Genomic DNA, 25,733 nt, shown 5'->3' on the forward strand with positions numbered 1-25,733 from the left:
TTTTTTTGCAAAAAACTTCATTAAAGGCCTTTGATATGCCAGGTACCAGTTTTTGAGTTTGGGGAATACAGCAGCGGACAGCGAGAAAAAGGCATCATGGAACTTACATTCTAGTGATGAAGACAGAATAAATGAGGTAACAAATAAAAGGGTGTTGACACTGTAAAGAAAACACACCAGGTTTGCTGGAAAGGCCCAGGTGTGGGTGAGGGAGAGGGGCGCTGTTTGGGTGGTCTCATGGAGGGACATTTGAGCTGAGCTCTGAGGAGAGAGAAGAGGCGGCTGTCAGGCCAGATCTGTGATCCAGGCCTTCCAGGCAGAGAGGGGAGAGATAACACGAGGGTCCTGAGGTGGAATGTGTGGATTCCAGGGCAGAAGAGAAAGCCAGTGTGCTGCAGCCTGAGAGGTCAGAGAGTAAGGCTGATAATGGAGCATTTGGGGCCTGGGGTGCCAGGGCAGAGCTCTTCTTTTATTCCCAGTACAGTGGGGAGCTATCGGGTTTAAGTTGTGGGGGGGCATGATATGATCTGCATGTAAGACTATTTTGTCTACTACGAGGAGGAGTTTTATAGGGGGTTGAAGTACATACCAGGAAACTCAAAACATTCGTATCCTGTGGAATCCCACTCCTGGGACTTTGCTGTAGACGGTGATCTGAACTTGAAAGCGTGACAATGCTGTGGACGGTCTGGCAACCCGTCCCCCTTGGTCCGGAGATGGCCACCTGTTTTCTTTGAGGAATCACACCATCCTTTCAGACACCTCTTATCCCTAGGGTGGGCTGACCCTACAGATGGGTACATGCCTGGCCTGGCAAACTCATTCATTAACTCACTTGATAAATACTAGATGCTGGAGAGAGCTGCAAACGAAACTGCCAGCCCTCGTGGTTCCCGTGGAAGGAGACAAATAATTCGCACATATACCACGTGAATATATAACAGAACATCAGGTAGTCATAAGTCCACAAAGAGAAACAGGGAGAGAGACTAGAGAGTGAAGAGGGGATCAGGGCAGTCCCTGAGTAGGGCCTGAAGGAAGTGAGAGGGCAGCAAACCATGGGGACATTGGGGGAAGAGTGAGCAAGGCAGAGGGGACAAGAGTAGTGGCCCCGGATGAAGGGCAGACTGGTGGGCTCAAGAAACAGCAAAGGGTCCAGGTGTGCAGAGTGAGGGCAGTGGAGGAGTCAGATGGGAGAGGTGGGAAAGGGAGCAGGGGGTCCTATAGGCCAGTCGGAACATTCCCTTGTCCTGGCCCCAGTGACAGGCTCAGAGTTACATGTTTGACCCCAGTCATATTAGTGAGCTTCAACTGTGGGAGTTCTGCTGGGAGAAATGCTAGGACAGAGCTGCTGTTTCTTATGGGAAGAGGTAAAGGAGCAGGCGTGAGAATGAAATCAGCACAAAGGGAAGCTGGTCCAGGAGATGGAAGATGGATTCCTGAAGACACTGCTGAGCCCCTAAGTCTAGCCATGCCTGAAGCCAATCTCTACCCCTAGCTTTTTAATTACCCAAGCTAATACAGTTCCTCTTTTGCCTAAGCCAGGGTGAATTGATTTCTTGTGACTTACAGCCTAAAGTCTTTGTCTAATACAGCAATATTGGAAAAGTTTTACGTATAAAGATGTGAACTGCAGAATTGTTTATGATTGCAAAATACTGGAAGCAACTTGACTGTCCCAAAATGGTATAAAGGAGTAGTATGCATTCATTAAGACTGATGCTACAAAACTTAAGAGTACCGTGTTATAAAGAAAAAAGTAGAAATTCTGTATGCAGCACGATCTCAATTATGTAAATACATTCTCATAAAGCAAAATCAACAAAATGTAGATTGACATAAAAACAAATGCAAATGGTGGGATTTTTAAAACTCATGTTTATATTTTCTTTACTTTTTGTCTTCGAATTTTTCTCTAGAGTGTATTTCTTTATAATACAATACTTGGGAAAAAACTTATTAAAAATTTTTTTTAAAGGTAACACAGGAGGAAATTGGAAACAAATGTCCTCGTACATATAAAGTGCCTTAAGTCTCAAATGTCAGAAAGCACATAAGCCACGGCTATGCCCCCATGCATAAGGACATGTACTTTCTACCATATTTGCCATCTAGCTTTTCCATGAGTATGAACATAATGAGATCTCTCTTGTGATAAAGCAAAAATTGGTTCATTTTGGAAGTGCTGAAATTCTGAGACCACTAGTGCACAGGTAGAAAACTGTCAGGGTGTCTGTTATCCCAGATGATCTATGAGCTAACGTCACCCCCCTGCTAAAAGCAGTTTATCCTGAGGGTCAGGCTGTATACTAAAAACATCAGCAAACTGATAACTACATATAAACTATTGCTTTATAACAAGGTCTATGTTTTCTGCAAAGGCTTTTGAAATAAACAGCTCGCTATTTAGCCAATCATGCTGCTAAAAGGACACAAACGTAGCCAAGGGTGTGTGTGGAATCACAGGAAAATTACACTGGCTGCTACCACCGCCATGCCCACATTATTATAATTCAGTCTTGAATCACTTTAATAAACAATTTAAACATTTTGGTATCCTTAGCCACAAGTTGTTTAATTCCAAGTGCTATTTAGCAATTTTCTGGAATATCAGATAAGAATTTAGTAAAATTTATTCTTGGGTCAGATTAATTAGAATGACACTTGCAAAATGATTGACTACTCCATTTCCGATGAGTTTTTAGAACTCATTAACCTCATTTTTAGTTCAGCTGTTTTGAATTACATAAAGACAAAAATATGGCAAGGATTTTATAGCAGGAAAAGGATTTGTTTTTGTTTTTCAAAATTCCTATAATTCAGGCAGCTGAAGAAATCTTTGATCTCGAAGGCTTAGAAATTCAAAGCCCCTCAAAGCACTTTTTTTTTTTTTAAGAAAAAGTAAAAACAGTATTTGTAATGGAAAATTTTGGTGCTGTTAAGTACATAACGGCTTTTACTTGTCTGCAGTTCATCTCTTGGACTTGATTTTGGCCAAGTCTAAGTGTCAGGTGTGATACATCACCTGCTTGGAGATTTGCTAGTGTTACTGATATTCTAGAGTGATGGAAAAACAACTGGCACTGATGCAGAATTAGAGTGACTAGTCACAGAAGTCCCATCTGGGGGGAAAAAGAAGTCCATGTGACACATAGCAAGAGTCAAAACAAAATGCATTACAAAATCCATAAATGGAATTGTAAGCCCATCACTAGTTTCATCACAATGCTTGGGAGTCACAAATTTGGAGGATTTGGAAGGGACTCAACATGCCAATATCCCTTCTATTGCCTACTTCTAAAGTTTTATTAGGAGTCATGTAAGTTTCCACATCCATTACTTTTTCAGAGGGTGTGAAGGACTTTCTTCCTGAAGCACACTGGGCCTTTAAAGTGCTATTAAAACTACGGTCACCATCTGTCCTAGGTGGTAAATATTATGTCCTGTCATTTGGATAGATATCTCAGTTTGAAAACCTGAACCTTTTTCTTCCAACCTGGACACAAAACACAGGTCTCCTGCCTGTGCCTCTTCTGGACACCAAGACCTACACTGGGACAGACTGTCTTGAGGAGAGGAGTAAGAACTGGTCAGCCTGGAGCAGAGAAAGTCAAGACTTGATTTATCCCTGCTGTCCTGGAAGTACACGTCTCTTAGAAAGACCTAAGGACTTCTGACTTGCCTCCAAGCCTGTACAAGCTGCTCTCTCTGCCTACTGAGCCCCTGCCACCCTATCTGCTCCCTGCCATTCTTCAGGACTCAGTACCTGGGATCCCTACCTCGAGGAGCCTTCACTGGAAACTTCCTCACACCGTGTTCTAACTGCTTGCTTCCTGGGTGTCTCCTGTCTCCTCCTTGGACTGGAATTTGCTCTCGGCCAAGGATTAGATCATACTCATCTCCCCCTGAGACAGTGTTTCACACATAACTGATGCTCAATAAGTATGTTCAGAATCGGTAACCAAAAATAACCCACCTACAATTATACTATGAGGGATTTAAACTCTCTCAGGACTAGAAATATTGTTAAACATTGGCATTTGTCTTTTGACTCTTTCTACCCTTTTTCAAAGACTGTTACCTTTTTCAAAAAAAATAAACTTTCCCTCTTTATTTTCTGAGTTGAGGTTAGAAGGGCATGATAGAAGTAGACTGGCAAAAATGATGTGGGTGTCAAACAGTAGAAGAAAAGCCCCAAGTGGTGGTGAGCCTTCAGTGGCAGTGTCCGTGGTGAGTGGCAGCTGGCTTGGGTGACACACCTTGGTCATGAGCGTGCCAAGCTGCTGGCAGTCGGTGAGGCCCAGCCCTGAGCTGAGCAGTGTGGATTTGACCCGAGAAGTGATGAGAAACCACTCTCTCTCGAGTCTTAAGTACTGCGGAAGTCATGGTATCCACCTTGGAAACCTTTACACTTGAATCCTCATTTGTTGGGCAATTTATGTGGTTCAGTGAGAAAACTGCACAGTCACATGGCTCCACCACGTGCAAACCCAGTTAGGTAATAACATGATGCCCTTTGTGGTCAAAGTCACAGGTTTGCTCTCTGTGCTTGGCTTTGTTCCTGGCTACGGAGCGTATTCCTGACTCTCGTGAGCAAGGCACGAAGTTAGAAATAGTTCAGCAGCATAAATCTGTCACCACAATGAGAAAAATCTAGCTTAGCTTCCTTCTGCTGGTCAGTCAGTGTTGCACCTAGTCTGCTTCTATGCAGCTGCAGACACTGGGAGCTGTTTGGAGGACTTTTTTTTAATTCATGTTTTTAAAAATTTCATGCCTGGTAATGAAATATAAATTTCATGCCTGGTAAAGAAATATAAATGGGTATAAACAAATAAAATAAATCATTATTTGTCAATTATACCTCAATAAAGCCAAATAAAATAAAATAATAACAGATCAAATCCCTCCTGTGTAAAACCAGTGAATTGTTTCCCATTGCACATAGGCTATAAGCCTTGAATGCCATGTCCCAAGGAGGGCCCTGTGGGATCCAGCCCCAGCCCTCCACTATCCTCTACACTCATCCGTTTCCTTGGGGACCCTGACTGAAGCTCTCTCCTTGGTTGGGCTTTGAAACCTTCTGATGTCTCTGTGACACCCTCTCCCTTCCCCCATTCTTGCCAGTTAATTCCTCCAACATCCTTTGTCTCTACTTCAGTGTCACTACCTCAGAGAAGGTTCTTGACCTGCCCAAACCTAAGTTACGTATCTTCCCTGCACATAAGTAAACCTCCTTATTTTTCCTTTATAGCATGTAACACATTTTATAATGACATTTGGGGGCATATTTATCCATCTAATATCACATTATTCTGTAAGTTCCATGAAGTCAAGGATTCTAGTTTACTCAGATTCACATTTAAAGGTATCAATGATTTAGAATGACACCATGATGCCTTCTGTGATGAAAAAAAATTACCATGATACCAGATATAAAAGCTTATGCAAAAGAAGATAATTTCTATGGGTAAGATACCTCTTATTTCATTTAAAATACCTTATTGGTTTTGTTGAGTTTCTGATGGGCTGGTGTCTTAAAGGTATTATCAGCCTTCTGCAGTAACCATCTGGCATTGTTTGATTTTGTGCCCGCTCCTCCTAGAAGTAGTGAGGGTTTTTTTTAATTAAAAAAGTTAAAATATTTTTAAAATGTGCGACATGAAGGGTTGCGGTTCTCAAACTTTATTGTGCATCAGAATCACCTGGAAGGCTTGTTAGATTTCTGGGTCCCATTCTCCGAGTGTCTGGGGCAGAGCCCGAGAATGTGTACTTCTAACAAGTTCTTGGGTGATGCTGAACCATCACCTTGGTCCAAGGTTCCAACTTTGAAAACCACTGCCCTGAGATGTCACAAAACCATGTTTTTTAAACCACTGAATTAGCTTAGTAACTCATTTGTAAAGGATAGACGTTTAAGAAATCATTCAAACCATCACCATTCTGTGTATCAAACTGGTGAGCAAACTTTAGAAAACCACTGTTTTAGAACAATCAGGAGGTAACGAATCATTACGCAAATCTGGGAAGATGTTAGTAAACCCTGATTGCAAGGTCGTTCACTCCGCAAACGTTTCTGAAGGCCCTGCTGTGAAGTGTGTAGCCAGCTCTGAGCTGGCTGATGGGAACACAGGCTGCAGGCCACCCACTCCTTCAGCAGCGATTCTGGGATCTACTCCCGCACCTCCCCACCCCCACTGAGAAACAGGATAAACAAGTCGTTAGCTGCCCCTGCCCTCAGGGAGCTCATGCTCTTTGGAGGGGGAGAAAGACCTTAAACAAATCAACAGAATACTACAGACGGTGGTAACTGCTATGACAGAATACAATTGTGCTATGATAGAATAATGGGGCAGAGCGAGAGTTGGGGTGCCACATAAGATTGGGTGACGTGGAGGGGCTCTTGGACGAGGGGACATCTAAGTTGATGTGAGAGTGGGCCAGTCTTCTGATGAGAGGTGAGAAGGGTATTTCAGGCAGAGACCAGCAGGTTCAAAGGGCTTAAGTGAGAACCAAATTTGGCAAGTCCTGGGAAGAGAAAGACCAATGTCGCCAGTGAGATAAATACCAGGAAGAGGAGGGCGAGGAACTTGGGAGAGGGTGGCAGGAGTTTAGATTTTAAGTGGGGATGGAAGCCACTGGATAATTTTGAGCAACAGTGACATGATTTGACGGACATGTTAAAAAGATGGCTCTGGCTCTCATGTGGAGGATGGACTAGAGTACAAGTGGAAGCAGAGAGACCTGGGAGGAGGCTGCAGCTGAGAGCACAGAGCTTGGTTTAATCAAGGGAGATGGGACAGCACTCTGATTTATAATGTAGTGTAGAAAGATGAGCAATTGTCCCAATACTAGTTCTTTCCGACCTGAGTATTCACGTGTTGTTCAAAAATGCACATAAATACAAACAGTTCTAACGTGAGGCTGACGGGGGCAGGGGTGGGGCGGATTAGCTTAGCCTGAACTGTGTGGATCAACAGTGCAAATCCTGATCCCCTTTACTAACTGGTGGCCTTAGTCAAGCTATCTTGCCTTTCTACTTTCATTTTTTTCACTGTAGAGGGGAAAAAATAAGAATACATACCTCAGAAAGATGTTGTGAGGCTTCAATGGGATAATCTGTGGATAGAACTTAGCCCAAATTAGTGCTTTATCATGTTAGCTACTTATTAGTCACTCCCGATCTTTGCTTTCTTCTTCTATAAAGGTTTGTAAAAGCTTTGTCCAGTTATAATGGCCTTAGTCTCACCACATGTGGCGCCCAGAGGAGCTCACTACGTAACAGCATCTAAGTGAAGAGAATATCAGGGCTGGAGACACTGTTGATGGCGCCATGGCTGATGTTAGAGTAGAAGAAGGCAGAAAGTGTTTCACATTGTATGGGTCAGATTTACAACTATACTCTGAGAATATAAAACAAAATTTTCTACAGTCAATTACATGTACTTCAAAGGCTTAACATTTCAATGTACCCTCCTCCCCCTCACACAAAAATAAATACCTCTTCACCCTCATCACCAATCCAGACCGTCACTCTGCTTCTGTATGGACAGAAAACATAAATGTTGCAGTATTTTCTGTTTTGAGTTAGTGTCTGCTACTTCCCTGGGTTTCTGCTGCTGAATTCAAAATCTATAATTATCATCAAGGATGAAAACCAAAACAAAGCCAAGATGAAAGTGATTGCTTTGAAGCTGAGTAGAGACTGGAGAAGATAGTCCTAATCACTGAACTCTACATCCAATTCAGTTAAATGGAAAGACATTCCCTAGTAAATGGCCAAAAATTCCAGAAAACAAGGATTTTGTCTATATTCTTTATTTATTTAAAAAAATAAATTTATTAATTATTTTTGGCTGCATGGGGTCTTCGTTGCTGCGCGTGGGCTTTCTCTAGTTGCGGCAAGTGGGGGCTACTCTTTGTTGCAGTGAGGGCTTCTCATTGCTGTGGCTTCTCCTGTTGCAGAGCATGGGCTCTAGGTGCACAGGCTTCAGTAGTAGTGGCATGCGGGCATCAGTAGTTGTGGCTCGCGGGCTCTAGAGCACAGGCTCAGTAGTTGTGGCGCACGGGCTTAGTTGCTCTGCGGCATGTGGGATCTTCCCAGACCAGGGCTCGAACCCGTGTCCCCTGCATTGGCAGGCAGATTCTTAACCACTGCACCACCAGGGAAGCCCTCTATTTTTAGATAACTAACACCATGCCTTAGTGCAGCAAGAAATCTCAAATGCATTTCACTGAATGAGTGGATGAGTAAATGAATACATATTCACATAGGGTGTCTATTGAAACCACTACCCAAACTTGTCTGTCATCCTTGCTGCTTCTTCAAAGAGTCCTGCTATAGACTGTTTGTGTCTGCTCCCCCCACCCCCTCCTAATTCATATGGTGAAAACTAATCTCCTATGTGATGATGTTTGGGGGTGGAGCCTTTGGGAGGTGATTAGGGAGTAGTGCCCTTATGACAGAGGCCCCATAGAGATCCCTGGTGCCTTTCCCGCCATGTGAGGACACAGTGAAAAAGAGAGCCCCTTACCAGACACCAAATGTGCCAGTGCCCTGATCTTGCAATTCCCAGACTCCAGAACAGTGAGGAATAAATGTTTGTTGTTTGTAAGCCACCCAGTCTATGGTATTTTTGTTACAGCAGCCAGAATGGACTAAGACAAGTCCCTCCTCCCCATGGCCACATGCAATACTCTGAGAGTTGAGCTGCTGTTCTTTTCATAGTAGATTCTGCAGGAGGTAGGAAAGCCAATAACCACCAAAGAAGGGGAGTTCATAAACCATCTCTCACATCCCTCAAACAGTGGTTCCTAACCTATGTGTGTATCAGAATCAACTGAGAAGTTTCTCTTAGTACCCAAGGACAGACCCCAGCCCAGATTTATTGATTCAGAGTTTTAGGTGATTCTGATGCACATCTCTGGTTTAGAACTATTGGTTTAGAATCTCAGAGGTTGTCAGGGATACAAGAATAGCACCTGGTATGTCTGCCCAAACTCCTCCTGCACCCTAGACAAATATCACTAATTGGTTGCTATACTCTTACTCACTGAGCCTGTATTCACTCAATATCCTTTTCTTAAAAAAGCTTTTTAAAAAAATTGTAGTAAAATTACATGACATAAAATTTACCATTTTTTACGTGTCTAGTTCAGAGGCATTAAGTACACTCACACTGTTGTGCAACCATCACCATCCATCTTCAGAACTTTCTCATCTTCCCCAGCTGAAACCCACTGAACGCTAATTCCCCATTTTCCCCTCCCCCAAGCCCCTGGCAACCACCACTCTATTTTCTGTTTCCATGAGTTCGACTATTTCAGGTACCTCAAATAAGTGGAATCATACAGTAGTCATCCTTTTGTGACTGGCTTATTTCACTTGGCATAATGTCTTCAAGATTTATCCATGTTGTAGCAGGTGTCAGAGTTTCCTTCCTTTTTAAGGCTGAATAATCCACTGTATGTATAGACCACATTTTAGCCATTTATCCATCAGTGGACACTTGGGTTGCTTCCACCTTTTGGTTGTGAATAATGCTGGCAAAAACTTGGGTGTAGAAATAACTGCTCGAGTCCCTGCTTTCACTTCTTTTGGGTATATATCCAGAAGTGGAATTGCTAAATCATGTGGTAATTTTATGTTTAATTTTTTTAAGAACTGCCATACCATTTTCCACAGAGGCTGCACTATTTTACTTCCAAAAAGCAATGTATAAAGGTTTCAAGGTCTTCACATCCTTGTCAACACTTGTTATTTTCTGCTTTCTTTGGATAGTATCCACTCAAATCGGTGTGTCAGAATCCTTACCTGGGTGCTTTATGAGCCATTATCAATTGATCAGAGTTGACAAATGAGATGAAAGCCATTTGTTATTTCTAAACTGTGATTGTGAGATTTCTATACTTTTCAAAGTGAAATGACTGAAGAATTTACCATGTGGGGATAGTCACAGTGTTATTGGTGCCATTTGTATACATGGTCCACTGTTTGAAATTGGGGAGAGGAGGAGGACACCAGGAGAATGGACACCGGGGCTGCCATATGCAAATTTGCCAGGTGATGGAGGTTAGGCCTGAGAAAGACTCTGCATACAACAGCAACTGGGGGACATTCTGATATCAGCCCCAGGCAAACCATCAAATCCAAGAACCGGGGGATAAGGGAGTGTGAGGGCTGTCCCCATATCCTGGCTTAAGTGGTTAAGAGGATTTCTTTTCCTCTTCTTTATTCTGTTTTCTTCCCTCTACTCTACTTCTTTATTGGCTATGAATCCATGCTTTGAAATATCCATGTGTCATAAAAAAAGGGGAAACGGAATATATGTACAGTAAATATACATTATTTGCTTGCATGTGGATGAAATCTCTCTGGAAGTATACATGTAAACCAAGAACAGTGGTTGTCTCTGGGAGGGGAACTGGGAATCTAGGAGACAGGATGGGAGAAGACTTTTCTTTTTATATATCCTTTCATATGTTTTTATTAAAATTTTGACTGTGGAAATATATTCCATCCTCTTTCCAATGTGCATTTCTGAGGTGCTGACACCAGAAAGTTCCAACTCCTTCCCAGACTCCCTTGAAGCTGGGGATCAAGAATAAGGTTCTGCCAATTGCATGTGCTTTCATGAGCTGTAAAAGATGGAAGTGGGTGAATGCCATCTTCCTGCTGCTTTAGGCTGCGGTTGCTGACAAGCAAAGTCATGGGCGTTGAGAGGCAACTGTGGTATAGGTGGTGACAGCTGAACACTTTGTTCTAGTGCCCAGTCACCAGCTGCCTGGGTGCTGCCATGAGGTAGTTATGGTAGTAAGTTACCTCCTGATCCTACGTGCTGATCCCTGGATCGAAGCTACATGTGCTGTTTTTGACTTCAATACCTTCAGTAGCAGCCTCCCAGCTCCCTGAATTCCTGCTAAAGACAGAGGCTGTAGCTCCCCTGGCAGGCGGGTATTGGAAATTGCTGGAGCATTCTGGAAGTCATGCCTAGAGACCCACCAGGAGTTCATTCCCCTCATCCTTCCAAAAGATTCTGTAAGCACTGCTTCTTATTATTCCATTCTGCTTAAAATACCTACTGTGGTTTCTATTTCCTGCAATGGAACTGAAATGGAATATTAAACATTTAAATAAAAATTAGAAAGTCATCACTAAAAAAAAAAATTCAATTCTCAAAAAAGAGTAGTAGTGCCACCAAAGTTCTTGATAGTGTGCTACCAAAGATGCTTGGGCTTTATTTTTTTAAAAAACCCTCACTATCTTGGTAAATCAACTACTTAATGAGTACCTATTGGCTTAATAGATGAGGTAATTTAACAGTTACCTTGTCAGATTAGAAGTAAATGTCTATATGAATATGTGAGAAGGTGTGTGTGTGTGTGTGTGTGTGTGTGTGTGTGTGTGTGTGTGTGTATAAAGAGACAAGACACAATTTATATGTTTCCAATAAAATCCTGGCAGTACAAGACATATCCAAACACTTCTTGTTCTTCATTTTTATTTAACTCAAAATAGCTAATAACAAAAACATTTAAAAAATATCTCCAACACTTGACTATTCAGTCATTTTTGGTTGATGACACTTGATTATTTAGTTCTTGCTTATTTCCAGCATGTAGTAACACATCTATCATAAATAAATCTCTAAGAGTCTGCAGCAAGCTTTAAACCTGTATATTTAGATCCTAATCAAAAACCATGATTTAATTATTAGTTTTATATCTAAATATTTTTCTCCCACACAGAAGCTTATTAACTAATAACCATAAATAGGCTAGCTATTAACTGGTTTTCAAGGACATGTCCAAATGTGGCACATATATACAGGCTGCATATATGCTTTTATCCTTTACTACTCAAAATGTGAATGCCTGTAAGATGTACAGTGGAGTTATATCATAAACACATTTAATTCAGTACATGAGATCAGTGAAAAGGAAACGATAAGGAATAAGGAAAATAACAATCAATCTGGCAATTACATACCACCTATTCAATGAGTGGATGCCCTCAAGTAAACCAAGATGAGTGTTGTCAGTCTGGTGTTCCCTCAGTCACTGTAAGTTCATATCTGTCTCTTAGAGGGCAAGCATCTTGCAAGGCTAAGTATCATTCTAGTGTTTAAAGTTATGTGTTTTTTCCTACAAAATAGCCCCTAAACACCAACAACTTCAATTGGTCTTCAACGGAAGAAACAGTTACCTCTTCCAACACTGGAGGAAAAACTGGCTGCCGTGGATGGAGACTTCCAATATGGTACCATTCTAAAGGGCTTTCAAGGATAATCTTGGGACCCCATTTTCTCTTATGTGCCGACATTAGAAGCTAACCCCTGGATATGACGCAGCCCCACTGTAATGTAAATTAAAATGCCATGATTTTAAAAATGCCCTAATATTGTCAGTATAATTTCATTCCCAGTTTAGTTCCTTCCTCACATTTGGCACAGTGTGTTTCTGTGACGCTCTCCTGGTGCCAGCACTTCAGAATGTTACCCATCACTGGCTGAGAAAAATCTCATGATGAAAAGATTAGTGTGTCATGAAATCTGAACAAAACAGCTACCAAAGTTGATCAGTCTCACTATGATTCGGGATAAGATTTTCAATTAGCAAATGGTGTGACTGAAGCAGAGAGTAACTGTTTTGCTACACTCGGAGCTCCCAAAGATCTTCTTTAGCTTTCTTTTCCTGGGTTTCTAAATTGGCAGCTACATTCTACTTCTTAAACACTTGGCCTTAACCTCAGCACCGCCCTGGTTCGGTTTCTATTTTTAAAAGCACCATTCTAATGGAAATGTCCCTGCTCTGAATTAAGCTGCCGCTGTGAATTTTACCACTAGCGAGAGCCATCATGTCATAGAGTTTAGGTTAATTTGGTAGGTATCGATTTCCTTGACTACGACTTCGAAACTTGCTTCAGCTTCTTCTAGCCATGGAGGATTTCTACCTGGGCTGTAGATGAGGGTAAAATATCCCATGGAGAACTCCTTCAATAACCACATTTGGAAAATCTGAAAAACAAAAGTAAAACTGCTTTTCTTACGTACATCAATAAAACACACGTGCATCTCCTAGAACGAAACAAGGTAAGGCCTAGGCATAACTCAGGGATCTGCATCACCATACAGTTTGCCCTTGTTTCGGATGTGCCATCAGTCATGCTGCTTCGGCCTCGAGCCACGTGAGTGTACCACCAGGCGCTGCAGGAATACACGGCCAGATTTGTAGCTTATTGATTTAAGGGATGTTCTAATGGTTAATGCTGCTAGGCCCCAGCTCTTTATCTGAATGTTTTCTCCCAAGGAAGATGGATTACACTGGCAATTCAATTTCTAACAAAATCTCAATATACTTGAAGGAATTCCAAGATTTCTACTGGGAATACTTTGCTGCAGTTTTTCCGCTGTGGTTTACAGTGGCGTTTAGTCCAAGTGGTCTTGAGTATGCTTGTTCTATTATACTAGCTTCTAGAGGGCAGGAGGACAGGGGCCTGCCTTCCTAACGTAAAAGGGCAGATTCCTGACAAAAGCCACACTTGTCAAACTTGAAAAATCAGCTACATTTTTATAGGAAATGCAAAGGAAATTCAGAGGTGTATGTTATGTTGTATCTCAGTTTAGTCATCACAGCAGGTAAAATATGAACAGATAAGTTGAACAGGAGAACCGATCTATCACACGGTTCAGAATTTTCATTTATAAACTTTAGTCTGCACATAATTATATCTAGGATTTAAATAAATATAGTGATTGTATATGGAAATTAAGTGGTCCAATACTTTGAGCTTCCAAATAATATGTTCACTGATTAATTCAACCTCTACAGAGTACCTACTACATAAAACCACTTACAAGGGGATTGGACCTCATCAGGCTCTTGGAGGAGAGGGCTCTGACCAGGTGGAAAGTCTGTGGCAGGCAGGAGCCTGAGGCTAGTGTAGCAAGTGGAGTGGCTGAAGGGCAGGGGGGCAATTCAAGCCTGGTAAGAATGGACAGGAATTCTGGCTTTATCTGAAAAGCAGTGAGTAGCTACTGAGGGATTTCAAGCAGAGTGAGACAGCAATGAATTGTTTTGAAAAGATGACTGTGGCTGCCATTCAAAGAGCGACTGGAGCAATTTCAGAGTGGTGATGGATTCGATGGTAGTAGTGAGGGATTTCCTAACAGTACCTACTTAACAGGCTGTTGTAAAAATTGATGAATGAAACAAAGTGCTTGGACCTGAACTTGGCACATCGTAAGTACCAGCTATTATCACATACCAAGCACTGCCTAATTACTGGGAATTTAAGTAACAGTGCCTGCCACGGAACTTACATGCTAGTCAGGGAGTCAAGTGAATAAACAAATAAAATGTGTTTTTAAAATATCTCCAATACGCAAGTACTCAATTACTTTTGGTTGATGACACTCACTTGATTTCTTAATGTTTGCTTTTACCCAACATGAAGTCACATAATTTTTAATAAAACATATCTTTAAAAGTTTGCAGTGGACTTACGCCTACATACTTAGATACCAATCAAAAGCAATGACTCAGCTAAGTTAATTTTAATTCCAAACACATTTCTCACACGCAGACGTGTATTGATATCAATAGCCATAAATGAAGCTGTTGATTAATTTTCAATAAAATGCCCCAATTAGACATATTACACGCATCAGCATATACGCATTTATCCTTTACCACTCAAAATATAAGAGTCTGCTTAAGGTTAGTGATATCATAAGCTTATTTAGTGTAAACATTTTGATCCAAATCAGTAAGTTCAGCAAAAAGGACAAAAAGGAAAATAACATGAAATACTTTGGGTAATTCTACAGCACTCTAATAGGTCAAGCAGTGGTTTAAAGGCAAGGAGAAAAAGTAAAGCAGGGCACGGGGCCAGAGAGTGATAGGGGACGGGAAGGTGAAGAAGGACCTTTGTGCAAAGATGCCATTTGAGTGAAGTGGTGGAGCAGCCAGCTGTGAGGGTGTCTGGATGAAGAGCAATCCCACAGGGGGAACAGAGCATGCCCAGGCCCTGTGCTCACCGTCCAGCAAGCGCTAAGCATATGCCAGATGCTGGAGATTTAGAGGGTGAAGGTGACAGAAGGAGAGAGAGAGAGAAGGCAACACAATTTGTGATCATTGTTCTAAAGGAAGCAAAGAGGGCGCTCTGATAAAAGTGAATGGAATAGAGATATTTTATAATGAGGTCCACCAACGAGTAACTGATGAGATAATCAGAGGTCTTTTTTTTTTCTCATCTGTTACAGTTTACTCCACTCTAAACTGGATTTTGGCTTCATTCCATGTATCATTTGATACAATGTCCATCACTGCTTAAACTACTCAGAAAACTGCCCTTGCCTTTGCTTCCCTTTGAGAGATGATGAGAAGGAATGTGATTTGGGAAAGGTTTTGTTGGTTTTCATTTATTTTTATAAACATCTATTGTGAAGCTTAAAAAAAAAAGTAAGGGGGTGGAGGGGCTCTTGGAGGCTACTTGAAAGGAGAGCCAGCAAAGGCTCCCTGAAGATGCACCTGAAAGAGGAGAGGGCCAACAATGTGTGAGGCCAAGAGGGCTCCAGGAGGAGGAAGCAGCAAGTGCCCTGCGGGGAATGAGTTCAGCGCATCTGAGGCCCAGAAAGAACTGCAGTGTGGCTGGACCAGAGTGTGTGAGGGGGTCCCGGCAGACACGCGGGCCAGGGCCAGCCCACGGCGGGCCTCATCAACCACGGTGAGAGTCTGGGGCTCGCAGAGAGGGTTGGGATGGAAAAACAGTATTGTGACGCAGCTGTATACTCAAGGCCATCAAGGCCACAGCAAGGGGATTGTTCCAAAGAAAGTAAAATGAGAAGAGCAGAGGGTCTAGGACAGCCTTCAGGAGAGCTGCCAGAGCCTGGAAGAAAAGCAGGAAGGTGGGAAAGCCAAGGGGAGATAGTGTCTGAAGGAGGGGAACGTGGTCACCAGTGGCTAAAGTTAATGAGAGGTCAAGGAGGAGGACTGAGAAAAGTCCACGGAGTTTAGCCACACTGCAGTTGCTGGGGACCTGAGCCAAAGTTATTTTGAATTCCCCAGAAAACTCAAAACGAAGGCCAAAAAGCATATGCTAAGAGAAGAATGTTTTATCTTTAGCATTTTATATGAAGAAAGTGTTTAACTGTCAGAATTTTAAAGACAGACACTCCTCTGATTTTTATGGGTGTCAGTGTATCTGTGCAGGTACTTCCAGATTCTGTACCTGGAACAGTTAAGAGGCCTTAGAACACGAACATGTGATGCAAGTAAAATTTATCTTTAAATTAAATGCTAAAGAGTTGCAATAATGTATCACTAGTATAATACTTCTAAGACAATAGGAATCTGATTTATGACGTGGGCTCAGCCAAAGTTCCACAAAAGGAGACGTAGTGGCTGGCTCTCTCATACTTCGTTCCGTCCTTTACATCAAATTCATGATTGACATTTACTCTCAAGGAGGAATCCCCTTTCTGTGCAAGTTGCTCAACTACATCAATATTCTACCAATGATCCATACCTCTTATTCTTTCTAACTCCAGACATTCGCCCCTGAGGCTATTTCCCGGAAAGTTCCTCCCGTTCTTCATGGTCAAGCCAAGTGCACAGCACATGCTGCTTAAGAAGCTGGATGAATTGGATTTAAGGATCATAAAATATCTTCCCTCTTCCAGGAAGCATCGTGGCTACTCCAGTCCACAGTGATCGTTCTACTCTCTACACTTTTATAGGAATTTCAGTCAAATGCTTAAAATATCTGAGCAGAAACAATACCTGGAGAAAGTACTTGTGGAACCATTTTTAAAAGCTAGTAAGAATACTTCATAAAACACTGCCCCATACAGAGTGAAGTAAGTCAGAAAGAGAAAAACAAGTATCATATATTAATGCATATATGTGGAACCTAGAAAAATGGTACAGATGAACCGGCTTGCAGAGCAGAAATTGAGACACAGATGTAGAGAACAAACGTATGGACACCAAGGGGGGAAAGCGGCGGTGGGTGGAGGTGGTGGTGTGATGAACTGGGAGATTGGGATTGACATGTATACACTGATGTGTATAAAATTGATGACTAATAAGAACCTGCTGTATTAAAAAAAAAAAAAGGAAGTTCATTTGGTTGAGGAAAAAAGACCACTGCCCACTTAATCTAGACTAGGTTACATCATGAATATTTGTTAAATGTAACATCTTGTTAACATAATATCAACAAACACACCAGGTATATTTCTCACACATGGGAAGCAAATGTTAAAGAAAGGGGATTATTCCTCACTGAAGGGATTTTATAGAGAAAATACTACGAGACCATATTCATGTGTGGTTGTATAGCAAAGGCAGCTTTCTTCTAGAACGTCCCTCAACAGAGCGGGGCTGTGTCCCAGTCGGCCTTCTTTAAGCTGATAGCTAAGTGGGTGATCTGAGCACACAAGCATCCCTGCCACAGAGAACAGTCCCCTCTCTCTTGCTGGTGATAAGGTTTTATTGTCAGAATGTAGGAATGGTGTCCATAGATAATTTATCTATTGCTATTTAGCTGCCATGCTATTTAGTTACTCTCAGAAACAAAGGCTGAAAATTCACTATATGCAAAGAGCACAGAAGGAGAGATTAGGCAAAAAGGGATCCACCCACCAGACCTGTGAGACTGGGCAAATCAGGGACCTCCCTGAGCCCCAGTTTGCTCAGGAGCGAATGATGATACCTGCCCTGCCTATTTCATGAGGTTGTTAAGGAAATTAAATGAGCTAATGTCTGAGAATGTACTCATGAAGAGCTGCATATCAGAACACTTTGAGAGGGACTCTGAATCATTTAAATTTCTTGGCACAAAGAAAGGACTCAGGCTAAAATACCAAATTACATTTACGCTTAAATTAATTCATTATACTTAAAGATACAACTTTAAAAATGTGTATCTGAATGTCAAAGATGCTGTAATCTAAATGGAAATGGAGATACACATGCAACGTATATACACAGCTTTTGGAAAGAAGCATTTTAAAAAAGGACCGGAACCTTGGATTCAAACCCTAGATAAAAACCAGCAGAAGCCAAAATAACACCACCCCCAAAATTAAGGACAATAAATCCCTTTCCCTCTTATTACTCTAATTCGAAACAGTCTGGCAAGAGAGAAAGAAAAATTACATTTCCTCCTGAAAGGCCTGCCCCAATTAAAATTCTGAATGTCTCTTACACCAAGAGCACTGGTTTATTGGCAGATTATTAAGCCCTGGCCAATGTCACTCTGTTAGACCTGTATTAAAAACGTGGTTTATGTGGTGTAGGGTCAGATCAGTAAAGAGCTGTTAGCAGATGACAGGTTTGATTACCGCTGGCTGCAGGCAAGACGTATGGATCCCTGAGGAACAGCAGCACCGGCTGGTGGGACAGTTTGCTGGAAAGGTCAAGAACAGGCATGTCAGCATCAGGGGACGATGGTAAACAGAAAACACTACAAACTAGCTTTGAGGGGATCAAACTGCTGTGCGGGGACACCTCAAGGTTTATGTATCTAACGGTACGGGTGAATAATAGCAAGCAGAGCTGGAGGAACAAACCAGCAGTGCGCTCATCTTCTAAACATGTCTTTGTGGAATTTGAAGCAGATATACAATCTATACCATAAATCACTGCTGCAAAGTGATTTTTTTTTTTAAATCTTGTAGTACGATTATTGATGAAATGTATTCTTATTACTTGTATGAAATCATGTAGGACTTTATTCCTCTAGCCTTAAATAGAATGGTTACTTCTGTAACTTCCCATCAAATATTTATCATCTTAAAATCAACTTTCTAGCAAAGGTTTTCAAGAAAACCTTGACTTGAAACAATTAGATGATGGTAAGTAAATGTTTAACAAAACCTTAGTCTTATTCTTGGTTTGTATAACTCCTGACTGACTGGTGTTTGTTCTTACCTTGACTCTTCAGATTCTGTCTCGTCAAAAGATCTAAATTTTTTTTAAAAAAGAAAAGAAGACCATAAAAGTTGGGTCAGTATTTATGTCAACAAAGGAAGAAATAGCCAGTATTCTTAGAGCTCTGAATTGGGAGACATTTTGAAAAGAGACTTAGGTATTTTCCCAGAGTCACAGCGTGGCTGATGCCTCATTCTAAGGAACCCCAAGGCTGCAATATTCTTGAATTTCAGTTTTCCTGGAGATGACTCAGAAATCCTATGGTTTTGCTTTTGGACTTATATAATGGAGAAAAGATTTCACTCATTTCATTCCCACTATCTCTTCTTAAAAAATACACAACTACATATGAAGCCCAACCTCCCAGCAAATGCACCAAGCTGGAACAGGAAGCACTGACCATACACATGACTTGGTGAGTGCGGTGTACGATTCTTGTTCTGAGGTGACTGAAAAGTGGCCCCGAGTAAACACTGCTGGTGAGGGAGCTGTGACGGGTGTTAGCCTCTCATCCAGTGGATGGCTGGGTTTTAACACAACTCTGGGTGTGGTTAGCTTGAACATCTTGTAGTTAGTGTGAGTCATTCAGGCAGGTCTGGAGGCAGCAAGAAGATGGATAGAATCTCCCCACCTTGGATTTGCAGAGAGTTTGTGATGACGTGGTTCTTTGTAAATAGATTTAACATGTAAGAGATGTTGCCGACTGCCTTCGGAGGCCAGATCAACACAGGTGCCCAGAGCTGGGCGAGTGGCTCGTTTCAGAGTTAATGCTTTAGGAGAACTTTTCCCAGTTGCTGCTGATATCAGATGTCTGGTTTCTTGGTAGAGAGGGGTTAGGGTCTGCAGCCCCCCCATTTAGAAGTTCCTGAGGGAGAGGCAGCAGGACAGTGGGGAAAGAGCTTACGCCAGAGGCCTGGGCTCTGCCAGCTCCAAGGTAAGCGACCTTAGGAAAGGCACTTTACTCCTGTGTCTCCGTTTGCTTAACTCTAAAATGGAGCGAGTTGGATAAAATCACTTCTAAGGTCATTTACAGCTTTAAAAATTATATGAATAAACGTGCCAAGGGGATACAGACTTTGCACAAATATTCACAAATAAACATTAGTCTCTAAATAAGCTATCTAGATTTATAATTCCCATCATGTAACACCATTCCATATAAAAGTATAATTTAAAAAGTCAATTCTTCAAGTTGAAACCTGAATTAATGAGTGTTGGTCACCTGGCCACAAGACTCAGGAGCAATTCCTTTGACTACAAGCAGGGGGCGAGCGAGTGCTGTCCCAAGCCAAAAGAATGGGTGTGGCCAGGTTGGCCCTCCGCACCACCTGTGTTATCTGTTAGGCCAATAAGTGATTGAAAAGTAACTTAAGATACATGTCCAATAGGTAAACAACTCTTACCCACAGCTCTCTGCCTTTGGTAGAGAGGGCAAATGTCGCACATTTAGGAAATCAAGAAACAGTTTGGGAAGTTCTTCATTTTCTAAAATGACAGCCTGTGAAAACAGAAAACAATTAGAAAGTGAAGTTTGCTAGGCAATCAATCAAATAAACTATTTTGAAAAGTCATAACCATCCACCAAAGTTCTTACCAGCATTATTACCCAAAAACAAAATTACCCATTTCACCCACCAAGATTTTAGGCCAACACACACGTTATTCAGCGTCAGCAAATGCTCCATTTTATCTATTCTTTCACCCAAGCAGCATTTACGGAGCATCTACTATATATACTTCAGATGCTGACGGGGGGCAAGACAGCCAGGCACCAGGTAGACACAGTTCCTGCCTTCATGGAGGTACTAATCCAGAATGAGTATTTAAAAAACCTGGGAACATCAATAATACTGCTAAGAGAGTTACATCAAGTTTTCCTTATGTAGTGATAAAGTGATCTGAAATTGTGTGTGTGTGTGTGTGTGTGTGTGTGTCTATCTACAAGAAACCACTACTGTTCAGGAAATACTATACACGGCTTTTTTAACTGGAAGATTTAGTCAAGATCCTTCAGCTAACACCTGTTTCAGCAATAGGATCAACTGACATTTATTGCTATTTGGACAGCTCCACTTAAAGGGTCAGTAACAGTTTCACCACTAAGTGTAAATCAGTGTATATGCTGAAAAAAAAAAATCTATAGAGTTCTTCCATTTAGGGAGCTCTGCTAAATGGCTGCCATAATGGCATAACCATGTCAGTTCTCAGATATCCAAATTATGCAATTTCAAGGAGAAATCTAATAGAGAACTGTAAGAGTGCATTTTCATATATATTTAGTTTTGAAAGAGTCTGCCAGAGCAATGATTGTACGTTTGCTCCCCCCGCCCTTTTTTTTACAAAGACCACGGGAAAAGCATCAGACGTTGTGCAGTAATCTCTAAAATTAATGTAACGATTCTTAAGGGTCATTTTTATAATTTACCATGGCTTTTTTTCCCCCAGTAAGTACATATTATTTAAAAAACAATGAGAATTGATGGACATATATACACTACCAAATGTAAAATAGATAGCTAGTGGGAAGCAGCCGCATAGCACAGGGAGATCAGCCCGGTGCTTTGTGACCACCTAGAGGGGTGGGATAGGGAGGGTGGAGGGAGGGAGACGCAAGAGGGAAGAGGTATGGGGATATATGTGTATGTATAACTGATTCACTTTGTTATAAAGCAGAAACTAACACACCATTGTAAAGCAATTATACTCCAATAAAAATGTTAAAAAAAACCCCAAAAAAACCAATGAGAATTGATGCTGAAATGTCATTCACTCAGCTGATCAGGAACAGCTATGCAAGGTGATGTAAAAGATACATAACACATGAAAAAAGGTCAAATTGTGTGTTTCTTGTATACACATAATTCTATATAATGTATTGTTTTTAGCCATAATTTACATGTGGAGCTGCCCATTTCTCACCATGCTTTGGAATTCTGTTACCCAGTTCAGGACATATAAATGGAATAAGCTACTACAGAGATCACCAGTGCTAGCACACTGACCTCTGTACTATACTAGTGCTCAACCATCCTGCTGTTCAGTTCCTAGAGAGGGGTAATCTGGAGATCCAGCCTTGTCTGGGGCTCTTACTATTCCTTACATGGCCATTGTACCCACTGAAGTTTAAGAAATAAAAAAGAGGAAAATAAAGATATCTGGGGTAATACTTTATTCACTAAACAAATATTTACGGAGCACCTATTATGTTAGGCACTGGGATATGGCAGTGAATACTACAGGTCAGTAGAATGTGGGCTGGTGGAGAAAATTAGTGATAAACAAGTAAACACACACATAAGTTAAACTTGCCTTAGAATACAGTGACACACAATCTGCACTCTCTAAATGCCTTCGCATCCATCCCTCCATCTTTCTAAAATGTTTACTTTTTTCTTGATTATAAAGTAGAAAAATGAAAAATTCATAAAATGGAGAGAAAAAAACCACTCCCCTATCCAGGGGCATTCTTCCATTACTATTTCTGTTTCTTTCCTTCAATCCATTTGGCTTTCATCTAAATTTTTATCTATCCGAGAATATTTTTGGGGTGCCCAGAAGGTCATTATTTCAGTGTCCAAAATCAAAGGTTCTAGGAATCATGATACATATGAAGTTCGAAAGAATTGTTTTTGCCATAATACAAGTTGCAGTGATTATCAGCTTGTACTTGTAGATATCTATTCAAGAGGATAATACCCATTTGAATAATAAAGCTTAATGTTGTAACAAATACAGAGCTGTTCACCCTGGCAATAGTTTTAATTATGGGAACAAGTGGTAGCTTTCAGATTAAAAAAAAACAGCGGAGGGGGTAACCATTATCTCCACCCCCATCTTTTAAAATAAATTAAATCAATAACAAGTGCGGGACACTTTTAATGACCTGAACTACTTAATTTCCAGGATCTTTAGACATGTCATCCATCACTGTAGCATGGAGGAAGACATCTCTTGAGTGTTCGGGGGGGGGGGGTTACTTTCGTTTTATTAATGCAAGATTTAGGGAATTTTAACAAGGTGAATTGTTTATTTGCCTTGACAGATTGGCTTACAACGCACTGACTACATCTACAGCGTGATCATTAATGACAAAAGACAGGCAAAAAGCTGTTTACACTGCAACACTGGGACAGGAATTAATCCTGCTCAACCTCCCCAGAGTACTCCAAATAGATGATCATGTTGTTTTAGGTCAGATATACTAGAAAAAAAGAATATCGAAAACTTCAAAAATTTGTGAGCATTTTTGTTAAATTGTTATTCTCAAATAATATTTTCTATAAAACAATGACCAATGTGGATTTCAGGATTTGCAGTTGTAAGAAAGCAGCACTAGCGGGGGGAGGGTGTTAGTCAAGCTTTCGGTTATGCGGAGGGAATATCTCCTAAACTGTGCTAAGAAGGCAAGAAAATAATTAATACTTAAGCCCAGAAACAGAGTATAATAGAGTAGAATTTACCTAATTTAATACATACGTATAAGTGAAATGACTGTCATTAGTTAGTACAGAGATGCAACAGAGAAAATGTATTAGGTCAACCAAATCTTTTGGTTCAGAAACACATGACCACGTTCCATGAGTGACCCATCAGTGAAGTGCGGCCTCACAACTGTTTCATTTAAATCCTCTTCAGTTTCTTGAAAAGCTTCCACTCAAGAAGAACCACTCCTTGACGCTGCACCCTGGGCCCTCCCACATGCTTGGGACCCCGGTCTGGTCTAAATCACCGGACCTATTCACTAGATAAGCTTTTGATTAAAAAAAATAATAATAAAAATTAAAAAATATATATATAAACAACATTTTAAACATCAAATAATATTTCCCTGTTGTTTTAGCTTGCTTATCTTTATTTTTGATTTATCTTCAATGGTAAATTGAATGGTCATTTTCATTCTTTACAGAGGCAAGTGGTGTAGTGGAAATATGTAGTTTTAGAGCAAGACCTGGGTTTGAGTATCTCCTCTGTCTACCTTAAAGGTCATTGTGAGGATTAGGTGATGTCTCCAAGAGTCTCTGGCATGCAATTAGCATTCGATAAATGTTAATTCTGTTTCCTTTGAATTTTTTTGTTGTATCAATTCTCAACCATCTATTTTATTGGTTTTGGAGGTTTGGATTATTGTCTATCTAACAAACAGAGCTTCTTAGTCCTCTACAATTCGTGGATCCCTTTGAAAATGATGAAAGCTGAGAATCTTGCTTGCTGAAAAATACACACACATATATAATTGTGCTGCCAGTGGTAGGGGGTCCAATAGGCCCCTGACAGCCCAGCCAAAGATGCCTGCTTGTAGCTCTGATGTGGCAGCAACGCTGCTGGGCACACTTTTCATTTGGCCTGGAGCCTGAAGCACTGCTGGGCCCATGCTGGACGCCAGCTCCCCAAAGGACACGCTAGCCTTCTTGTTTCAGTTTTCTACCTCTTTGTCAATTAGAACCCCGCTGGAGTGTGTGCTGCCTTGCCATTAGAATTCATGAGTGCTTTCAGCTTTAGGCTGTGGTTGAAAATATTTGTCTGGCCGTGTCTGGTGAAGGATTTTTTTCTTAAAGTCCAAAATCTACTGCTGTACCGGATTTAGAAAGCAGTTCATATTTATGGCTTCTACGTCTTCTAAATATAACTCTAGAATTCAATAAGCTGTGGTGTTGAAGGTTCCCAAAGTTAGCAAAAAAGGAGGGAAAGTAAGATTTAAACTCTATTTCTACAGAGTACAGCTGATGAAGCACTAGTATGCCACACCTGTTATGAGATGGGCATTTTGAACCACTGGGCAGTGATAGGTCCCAGGCCTGGTGCTTTCTAACTGATTAACTAATTACTCTGATGGTAGAGTCCTGACACTGCATGCAAGTTGGAATGCATGGCTGGGTAGCTAATTTACACAGTAAAACGTCAGAATTCAAAATGAGCATAACAAGTTGAAGAAAAAGTTGGAAATAATCCCATTAAATCTTACAGGTTAAAGTACTGAGTCAAATACTGTAAGAGGCAGAATTAATTAATCTCCAGATGCAAGTTGGAGAGTAGGTCACAAGTGCTGTTGGTCACAAGTGGTAGGTCAGCAAGAAAGTCCTGCTTCCACAAAGGTGTAAAATGAGCTGAGCAGTCCTCTCACTCCACTGAAAGCAATATTATTTAATCCCCAAGTAAAGGGAAATAAGAATAAACTCAGGAAGAGCTAGAGGCAAGCAATGAAAATGGCTAAAAGATGAAAATAGTGTCCATATGAAGAAGTCACTCAACAGTGGGTAACAAGCATGGAATGAGGTGGTGGAGGACCAAGGAGATAATGTGGTCTTTAAGTTAACTAACCATTCTGTTAAGGAGGGTGGCAGTTTCCAAAGCTGCTGGAACGAGAAGAAACTACTGTCCAAACCAGCAGAGAAGGAATCTATCTCTAGCTGAAGCCTGTGCCATAAAACTAGGAAAAGTGGCACATGCATGGGAAGAGTAGGAATCATAAGAGCTTCTAAATATCTGGGTTCTGAACATCTTTTAGTTGCTCTTTCATACACATGCAGACTGGAGATGCTACAGAATTAACAGAAAACCACAGTCATTTCCAGCCAATTTACCACTTAGGAAGTACACAGGCTGAAAATCAGGTTGTTATTAAGATGCACAAAGGAAATGGGGCTAAATCAAAGAACTGTAACAAGCGTGTGATATATTATGTAATGGACTTTGCTAAGACTATATCCAACTCTGATAAATATTAAAATGGGCAATTGAGTGTACCTTGTAAGAAGAAAAAAATAATTATTATTCTTTACAACTATGTTACTCAGTTACAG

The 25,733-nt window shown here is 41.1% G+C and overlaps 1 protein-coding gene and 1 long non-coding RNA gene across 3 annotated transcripts in view; both read right to left on the reverse strand.

The window, feature by feature from the left end:
- Positions 1-653: 653 nt before the first annotated feature.
- On the reverse strand, positions 654-5,834 carry LOC125963789 (uncharacterized). The gene is made up of 3 exons (XR_007476194.1): positions 5,703-5,834; positions 5,498-5,598; positions 654-731 (listed from the first exon to the last, which is right to left on the reverse strand). It is a non-coding gene; the product is annotated as an uncharacterized LOC125963789 (long non-coding RNA).
- Positions 5,835-11,472: 5,638 nt separating this feature from the next.
- SNX24 (sorting nexin 24) overlaps positions 11,473-25,733 on the reverse strand; it is a 162,834-nt gene continuing 148,573 nt past the window's right edge. For both annotated transcript variants that reach the window (XM_033423726.2, XM_004267427.3), the window contains 4 exons: positions 20,337-20,431; positions 18,934-18,966; positions 18,345-18,409; positions 11,473-13,013 (listed from right to left, as the gene is read on the reverse strand). In XM_033423726.2, the coding sequence (XP_033279617.1) occupies positions 12,946-13,013; positions 18,345-18,409; positions 18,934-18,966; positions 20,337-20,431 (261 nt within the window). In that variant the 3' untranslated portion in view covers positions 11,473-12,945. The remainder of the gene's footprint in view (positions 13,014-18,344; positions 18,410-18,933; positions 18,967-20,336; positions 20,432-25,733) is intronic.

This window comes from Orcinus orca, chromosome 3, assembly GCF_937001465.1.
Source record: "Orcinus orca chromosome 3, mOrcOrc1.1, whole genome shotgun sequence".
Taxonomy (NCBI): Eukaryota; Metazoa; Chordata; class Mammalia; order Artiodactyla; family Delphinidae; genus Orcinus; species Orcinus orca.